Genomic DNA, 9346 nt, shown 5'->3' with positions numbered 1-9346 from the left:
CACCAACCCACTTTTCACCCAGCTTAAAAGTGTTGGGAAAAAATCTATAGCTATACAAAGTTAACAAAACCTTTACATACTTTTAAAAGTCCCCTCCCCCAGACACAAAGGCAAAGTGTTCAAACCTTGATAAAGTTGTACACACTTTCTAAAAAATAATTCCCAGAACTTTTGATCAGTGAACAGCAAGTGTGTTAACCTTGATTTTATCCCCCTAGAACGACATAAATAGCCTAGGACTATTATTAAGATTGAACTTGAAGTAAACAGGACTGGCAAAAAATTGATTATTTTAATGAAAGGTAACCTACACTACCATAGACTAATGGTTTAATATGTTACTGGGTGAATTGTAATGTTACAAAATATTTTACTGTTAAGTTTTAGACTGTTAAAATGTTATTATTTGCTTGTCCTATTTTATTTATGTAACTTTTTTCTAAATTTGATATAAAAAAATAAAAACTTATATGCAGTTTGCGTTTTGTTTTCATTTGACCAATTGTAAAAAAAAAAATTAAAAAATCAGTGAAATAATATATATATATAAGACAATCCAAAGATTTGTGAAAATATGTGAATCTGTACATTTGAGATTGCTTAACTAAATCACATGGAAATATATGAAACCAATAAAATGTAAAAAAAAAAAAAAAATCCCTTATTTCACTTTTTTTAACATATACAGTTAAAAATATTAACAGTTGAAACAGCAAAGAACACCGTATTATTACAATTAAATTCGTAATACATTAATTTCATAAGGATAAAGTTGTTTTGCTTAAGTTTAGTTGGAGTGTGTAGCGATTTAAAGTTTCGCACGATGAAAGGGCGCAAAGGATTCTTATGGTTAAGAATTTGTAGGAATGTAAATGAGGGTGTTTTTTGGTTTGGGGAAGGGTTGCACATTTTACAGCTCAGTGACCATTTGGCGATCTTTTGAGAGGAGGGTTTTGAAAAGTGGCCCCTTTGTGACAGCTCTCGCCAGATTGGGGGCAGCTCATCTGCATCTCATTACCAATGCAGGCGACAGGCTGTATATAAACGACGACTGGCTACCGGCAACATCAGACACTCATACAACTGCACGCCGAGCAAATGAGAAAGCTAATTGTGGATCAGTAAAGTCTTTGCTTACAACAACCAGCGAAAGAAAAAACAAAGATCATCTCAACTTTCTTCTGCTCTATTTTACACCTACGAGCCAAAATCTGTGTTGAACTGCAATTTAATTTCAAATTGGAATTATTACTTGGCAAGGAACTTCGAGATCATCCCCAATCTCACTCGGGAACCTCGCTTGTTCTCTCTGTTGGGAATTCAAAGATATTTTTTGTTTGTTTCGTTTGCAAACAGAAACACCGTGCTTGTGAAGAAAAAATAAAGTAAAAGAAGCTGTTCAGAACACCACGTTCTATCACAAAACGGTCCATCCACTCTTGCCATTCACAAGAGCTGCCAGTCATTTAAGAAAGGGCGTATCTTACGAATAAGGGACTATTGAAAGGGAAAACACAACCTACATTAATCAGTTGAGCTGGGAGTAACAGCACTACCCAAACCCTCTGTGACTAACTACAGCTTGCAAAAGAAATACAAAAATGGGACGTCAGTCGCCTATTATACTTTCCATCATCTGTGCCTTGATATGCCAGGTAAGAACGCTATTTAATTTAAGAATATTACAACATTAGATATTTCATTGTTATGTTAAGGGAAAAAAAAAATGTTAAAGTAATTATAGGGTCTGAAGTGGTGTCACCATAACATGTTGCTTTGCGGTCAGTTGAGTCTCCAAATATATATTTTTTTCTCTCCAATGTTTTTGCTTTTTATTTGAACAGGGTTTTTGCTCTGGAGTTTTTGAGCTGAAATTGCAAGAATTTCTGAACAAGAAAGGTGTGATGGGAAACATGAACTGCTGCAAAGCTGGATCGGATACTGGACTGTTGCAGTGTGAATGTAAAACATTCTTCCGAATCTGCTTGAAGCACTACCAGACAACTGTTTCTCCAGAACCCCCTTGTACATATGGCAGTGCCGTGACTCCTGTGCTGGGCTCCAACTCCTTCCAAGTGCCCGAGACAACTTCAGACATAACCTTCACCAATCCCATCACATTTGCGTTTGGATTTACATGGCCAGTAAGTACAGCTTTTATAACATTTTAAAAATATTTTAACTACAGTAATTCATACCTAAGCATTTTGTAGGTATAACGAATATTTAGATGTTATTATTCCTACAAAAAGCTTAGCTATGAATTACTGTAGTTAAAAAAAACTAAAGTACTGTAGTTAAGTCTATTCTATGAATGTATTCTTATATTCAATAAATAACACATGTATCAATCCCGATTATAATTTAAACGTTTTAACAAATGTTACTGATGTGGGAAATACACATTAACAGAGCTGGTAAAATTGCCAGCCCTGCGTGAAATTCCGAAACGCTGCATTTTACAGCGATCCACAAGTGTGAAACTAGGGGAATTAAGCGTGAAGATTAATGACAACAGCATCTCATTAATCAATATCCTGCCTTTACATTGTAAAACCACTCTAATAAAACAGCACTAGCTGGCATTCATCTTGTAAAATGTTACAGCAATGGAACCTAAAGTGTTAGTCATGTTAGTTCTCTATATTTATTTTGCTTATTGTTTTTCTAGGGAACGTTTTCTCTCATCATTGAAGCACTGCACACAGATACTCCGGACGACCTTTCAACAGGTACCTAAGATTTATAAATAGACAGATATATAACATGACGATAACCTAGCGAATTCTAAACATATTTCTCGATGTGTGTATAACAATGTGTCTGTATTTTATTTATTTATTTTTGTAGAAAATCCAGATCGCCTGATCAGTCGCGTGGCTACTCAGAGACACTTGACTGTAGGAGAAGAGTGGTCACAGGACATTCAGATTAGCGGCAGGACTGAACTGAAATACTCCTACCGTTTCGTCTGTGATGAACATTACTATGGCGAAGGATGTTCTGTTTTTTGTCGCCCCCGGGACGATGCCTTTGGTCACTTCACCTGTGGAGAACGTGGTGAGAAGGCCTGCAACTCTGGTTGGAAAGGACAATACTGTACTGAAGGTACGTTATTAGGTGCCTCCAGGTTAACACCATCATAATATCCACAGGTCTATATTAGCTAAACGTTTTAGCATAACATTATTATTATTATTATTATTATTATTATTATTATTATTATTATTATTATTATTATCGAGTTGAATTTAAATCATGTAGGCTTATTATTGTTCTTACTATAAACAAGCACATTAATCTTGACAACTTCTGTTATCTTAGGTGATTTATTTAAATAAGAAAAGTTTGCAGAACAATAATGTGTGTGCATGTGCCATAGATTAGATATAATGGCTGATTGGTTGTTAGGAAGCATGCCTTGTGCTGATTGGGTGAGGAGTGTGGGGTATTGTTGCAGGGGGCAGCTGCTGAGTGAGAGTAGACAATAGAGCAGCTGTCCTGCACTGGCACCCTGCACACCAGCTGTCCACTCTTATCTGCACTGACTCAGGGATATTAAGAGGTGGAGCTGTGTGCACAGAATGAAAAAGGGGACTTATGACCCACAGGAAAGAGAAAAGGAGTCTTTGTGTGTCCCGCTTTTGTCTGTGTGTAACTGTGTTTAACAGAAAGTTCATCCTAGTGATAAGGCCTGGCCCTCACAGAATACATTATCCTAGATTTACTGAAAGGGCTAGTTCAAAGAAAATGTAAACAAGAACTAACATATGTCAGTGATTTATGTTTTCAATATGCTTATGTGAGTGCTTTTTATTTGCAGCTATTTGTCTCCCAGGGTGTGATGAACAACATGGAATTTGTGACAAGCCTGGTGAATGCAAGTAAGTATTTATGGTTAAATAGTTTTGTAGGTTCTGGCTAGTAACTCAACAGATTACTGTAACATGACAAACACAAATACCGTTTATATCAATTTAGTGAGATTACAGTTCCATAGTAGAATGTACTTTTTTTTACAGTAAACACTAAACAAGTGTCTAGAGCAACTGAAAGCTGATACTGCATTTGAGCTGAATTTACCAGATTGTGTATGACTTTTTAAGAAATCCTTATTATGTTTATCTGGCCATGATTTGTTTGGAATGATTAAGGTAACTTTCCAACTATGTGAAGTCTGACCAATGATTCTTTTTCCTTTGTAGATGCCGAGTAGGATGGCAAGGCCGTTACTGTGATGAGTGCATCCGTTACCCAGGCTGTCTCCATGGTACCTGCCATCAGCCATGGCAGTGCAACTGTCAAGAGGGCTGGGGTGGTCTCTTCTGTAACCAAGGTATATTCTTAATATGTAATTCTTAATATATCTAATTCAATGTCATATTAGCTTTGTATCATTACAAAACAAAGTCTAATAAAAACTGTTTTTCTTCCCTTGAAGATCTTAACTACTGCACACATCACAAGCCCTGCATGAATGGAGCCACTTGCACCAACACTGGCCAGGGAAGTTACACCTGCTCTTGTCGTCCTGGATACACTGGCGCCAGCTGTGAGATTGAGATCAATGAATGTGATGATAACCCCTGCAGGAATGGAGGAAGCTGCACTGTAAGTTTTCTTAAACATATATTAACATGAATGTGATGTTCTCTTTGTTTGCTTTGTGTGGTTTGAGAATTTCACATTTTAAAAAAAGATAACTTTTTTAAAAAACAACAGGATCTAGAAAACAGCTTCACCTGCACCTGCCCACCTGGTTTCTATGGCAAAAACTGCGAACTGAGTGCAATGACCTGTGCTGATGGGCCCTGCTTCAATGGTGGACGGTGTTCCGATAACCCTGAAGGTGGATATGCCTGCCGCTGTCCAGTTGGCTACTCTGGCTTCAACTGTGAAAAGAAAATTGACCACTGCAGCTCCAATCCATGTGCAAATGGTAAAAGTTGAAATAACACAAATTAAAAAAAAAAAAGAAATGAAATGAGCTAAAATTATAAAACAGAACAAGAACAAAAAACTCACTCTTTACTTTTATCTTTTATAGGTGCTCAGTGTATGGACCTTGGAAATGAATATATTTGCCAGTGCCCAGATGGTTTCACAGGAACGCACTGCAGTGACAACATTGATGAATGTTCTGCCTTCCCTTGTCTAAATGGTGCAACCTGCCAGGATGATGTTAATGACTATACCTGCACCTGTCCTCCAGGATATATTGGCAAGAACTGTAGTTCACCTGTCAGCAAATGTGAGCACAACCCTTGCCACAATGGGGCTACTTGCCATGAGAGGAACAACCGATATGTCTGTGCTTGCACCCAAGGGTATGGTGGACTTAACTGCCAGTTCCTGCTGCCTGAGCAGCCTGCTGTTGAGGACCAAACACAGAGGTACACAGAAGGCAAAGATGGACAGTTTCCTTGGTCTGCAGTGTGTGCTGGGATTATTATGGTTCTTATGCTGTTACTGGGATGTGCTGTAATTGTGGTCTGCATCAGGGCTAAAATGCAAAAGAGACAACACCAGCCGGATAACTGCAAGAGCGAAATAGAAACCATGAACAACTTGACCGACTTTCAGCGTGAAAAGGACATTTCAGTCAGTGTTATTGGGGCTACCCAGATTAAGAACACCAACAAGAAAGTAGACTTTCACTGGGACAGCAATGGGGAGAAAAATGGGTACAAAGTTAGATATCCATCTGTGGATTACAATCTTGTGCACGAGCTAAAGCATGAAGATTTTGTCAAAGAAGAGCATGATAAAAGTGATTCAAAGTGTGATGCTTCTGATTCTGAACAGGAGGAGAAAAGTGCAGTACATTTAAAGAGGTAAATATCAAAAGCATTTTAAAATAACATAGATTATGTACTTTATTTGAGCAGAAAAATAGGGGTTCAGTATGCTCTAGGAATTTAAAATTTAATATACATTTTCTTCTTCTTTTTCCTTAACAGCGAGTCTTCAGAAAAAAAACGTCCAGAATCGGTGTACTCCCTGTCAAAAGACAAAAAGTACCAGTCTGTGTATGTCATATCTGAAGAAAAAGATGAATGTATAATTGCAACTGAGGTTAGTATAACTTGAATCCTCGTATTCCTTCAATTTGTGTAAGTGTTATGCAGTAAAGTATGAGCGCCAGAGCCCTTTTAAACTAAATGTATTTTCTATTTTCTCTCCAGGTGTGAAAGTGCCATAGGAAAGCTGTTGTTCATTTGATCGAAGGAGGCATTACTCCGATGAATGCTGCTCAAATGGAGGGAAGGATTCCTTCAGTGACTGCTGCTTTGAGACTAAAAAATATACAGAATGAGCTGGATCTGTACTAAAGTTAGCACAGTGGTTGCAAAAAGCAATAGACGTTTGGCCCTGATGGCTTGCTCTCTCAAGGATTCCTGTTTCCCAGGACTGTGCTCCGTGACTGTGCTCAATGATGTCTGTTGCACTGCCTGATAGGACATTTCCTCATTGCACTATGGACAGTTGCTTTTTTTTTTATTTTACATGAATGGACTTGATTACTGTGTAAGCAGTCTGCACTGCCTGCAGTGTACATTTCAGAATGTTCTGAGCCACAAGTAAACACTGCTTTCAGAAAGTTTTTTTTAAATACTGTAAAAATTGTGTGTTATTTTTTGAAGCTGTAATTTTAAAATTTTGTTTTTTGTGACGTTATCTATTTTGTGATGTTTTACTTTTTTATAATTTAAATTTTCGTAAATATGTACAAAGGCACTTCGGGTCTATGTGACTATTTTTTGTACATAAATGTATTTATGAATTATTTCGCAAAATGTTATTTGAGTTGTTTTATTACTGTTTTGTTAATATGTTTCCAAAACACACACACACACACACACACACACACACACACATATATATATATATATATATATATATATATATATATATATATATATATAGTGTATGTGTGTGTGTGTGTGTGTGTGTGTGTGTGTATATATATATATATATATATATATATATATATATATATATATATATATATATATATATATGATTATACACATTTTAAACTATATTGTTAATCTACACACTGTTTTGGAATAGCATGCTGAGCATGCTGAACATTATTACATCAGTAATGGGATATTAAGTCTACAAAAATGGGGAAATTTATGATACCTGTACATGGCACACACTGGTTTAATCTTTAAAGAATACAGACGTAACATGAATAATTAGCAGCTGGTTTCATGCTATATTTGCTGCTAATGCTAGCTTCAGAGCTGTTAATGCGCAGGCCTTTACACATGTGTTTACAGCTGCTGTATGGTGGATACTAGACTGATCTAAGGATATTCTAAGGAATCCTCACAATCCAAGTGCTTCTGAAAAGAACACCAGAAAAACAAACTGTTAAGTAGCATTTTGTAAATGAATGAATTTCAAAATGAGGAGACCAACCGTGTAAAGCCCATACTGAGCTGGTACCCTATAGTATACTTTGTGATTGAAAATGTTCTGTATGACTCCTATAGTAAAGATATGAATATGTGTATATGTTTCCTATGTAATTTCATTCACTCAAACACACATGGGTTTGCGTTACTCAGCTACGATTATACTACAGTTTACAGTCAAACTGGAGCAAACATGTATATTTATATTAAAATACATTTGCTAAAATCAATGGGCTGAATTCTAATATCTGGAGGGCCCAATTTTGGCCCTTTGGTCACCCTTCTCTTGATAATTCAATTTTACTATATGTATACTGTTAGGGAGTGCCTATTGTCTGGAATTTTTTTTTTTTTTTGGATTTATTCCTGCATTAAAAAAAAAAAAAAAAAAAAAAAGTTGTACCTGTTTACCATTTCAAAATGCAGTATATTGACATTAAACATGTTTATAGGTTGAATTGTGTTTATTGTATTTTATTAATGTAGATTATGTCAAAGAATACAGTTTGAGCATTCTTTTTCATACTTTGTTGCATTTGTCTGGTTATCTGTTTATGTTTGTATTTATCTTTATATATCTATTTGGTGCAGAAATAGTGTTAGCAAATTGTAACCAGAACCCTTCAAAACTGATTTGCCAGACCATAAACAGCACACAATGAGAGCCACAGTTTAACAAGCTGATATATTTGTACATTTTTTGGCACCCAGCTTTGTTTGCTTTTTTCTTCTTTACAGAATATTTGACCATAACTGTTTAGCACGTTTGTACATGTTCTGCTAAAATATGCGACATTCTGTTAAAGTATGTTGCTATTATTTCTTGGTACATTTTATTAAAGCCACAAAAAAGAAAATACTTGCCATTAACTACTGTTATTATTTGTATACAATTAATTTCCATTTGATAGTGTAATTTGCCAAAAGTATAAGGATAAAATCCCCCCAGTTAAAAGGACACCCATTGTCATACATATAGATTAAAAACAGACTACACAAAGACATGTTAACATAAATATCTTTAATTTGACCAGGTGAGACAATTTATCCTAAAAACTCTATGAAATTAGAACACAAATAAAGTTTGAATATAAACATATGTCTAAAATGTTAATGTTTCTATTTAATGTTATTGGGTTTTTTTTTGGTTATTTGGAACAAGGACAAGTCTGGAAAATTAGAAAGTCACATTTTACAGTTGGAAATACAACATGACCTAGGGAACACTAGTGTTCCCTTTTAGTTCATTTTTTATATTTTTCAATAGGCTTTAGGCTTTGCCCTAGAGGTTTGCTTGAGCATAAATTTAAAACATGACCCGAACCCGACCAAACAAATCTGAACCCGACCCAAGCCCTTTGAAATAATTGCATACCCGACCTGACCCGACCATCTCCACAAATATATTCCAAACATACTCTACTGAAACTAAATACCTTCCATGTAGAGCCTAGTTACAATTTCCAGTTAAAACATCTAATTTACTCTCAGCAACAGGCTTCTTCAAAACTTTGTTACCATAAATAGCCACACATTAATATGCGCTACAGAGATGAATTTCCTGTCTTTATGCTGAAATAAAACATTTAAGAGTACAGTACTATCAGAAATCATTGACTACTTCACAGAGTTCCTAGTACAGGCCCTGGTACTGTTCCGCCTTGATTACTGCAACTCCCACCACTGCTCCGCTCCCACGACTGGCTCCATATCACTGCTTGCTCCAATTCAAAACTCTTGTACTCGCCTATTGCTGTCTCGACCTTTCTGCTCCCTCTTATCTCCAGACTATCATTTCTCCCTATATCTCTTCTCACCTTCTCTGCTTCTCCACCACCGGCACATTAGCTGAACCCCCCCCCCCTGCCGCTCCCCTGCTTCCAAAGCTCACTCCTTCTCCACCCCTGCCCCTCAGTGGG

The 9346-nt window shown here is 36.4% G+C and overlaps 1 protein-coding gene across 1 annotated transcript; it reads left to right on the top strand.

Moving 5' to 3' along the window:
* Window positions 1-555: 555 nt before the first annotated feature.
* dld (deltaD) lies at window positions 556-6841 on the top strand. Its single transcript, XM_041250729.1, has 11 exons — window positions 556-1655; window positions 1845-2144; window positions 2672-2732; window positions 2851-3108; window positions 3824-3884; window positions 4206-4336; window positions 4442-4611; window positions 4723-4939; window positions 5048-5834; window positions 5961-6075; window positions 6186-6841. Exons 1-11 carry the CDS (start codon window positions 1602-1604, stop codon window positions 6189-6191), a joined length of 2160 nt encoding a protein of 719 aa, XP_041106663.1. The 5' UTR covers window positions 556-1601; the 3' UTR covers window positions 6192-6841.
* The last annotated feature ends 2505 nt before the right edge of the window (window positions 6842-9346 follow it).

The sequence above is a fragment of the Polyodon spathula genome, chromosome 5 (genome assembly GCF_017654505.1).
Source record: "Polyodon spathula isolate WHYD16114869_AA chromosome 5, ASM1765450v1, whole genome shotgun sequence".
NCBI lineage: Eukaryota > Metazoa > Chordata > Actinopteri > Acipenseriformes > Polyodontidae > Polyodon > Polyodon spathula.
The sequence above is the reverse complement of the archived record's forward strand: the minus strand, read 5'-3'. Positions and strand labels throughout refer to the sequence as shown.

Excerpts from the sequence above, each read along its gene's own strand:
- dld (XM_041250729.1), top strand. The coding sequence starts at position 1,602 with ATGGGACGTCAGTCGCCTATTATACTTTCCATCATCTGTGCCTTGATA. Across the intron at positions 4,337-4,441 it reads TGGTCTCTTCTGTAACCAAG|ATCTTAACTACTGCACACAT; the intron begins GTATATTCTTAA and ends CTTCCCTTGAAG. Across the intron at positions 4,940-5,047 it reads CTCCAATCCATGTGCAAATG|GTGCTCAGTGTATGGACCTT; the intron begins GTAAAAGTTGAA and ends TATCTTTTATAG.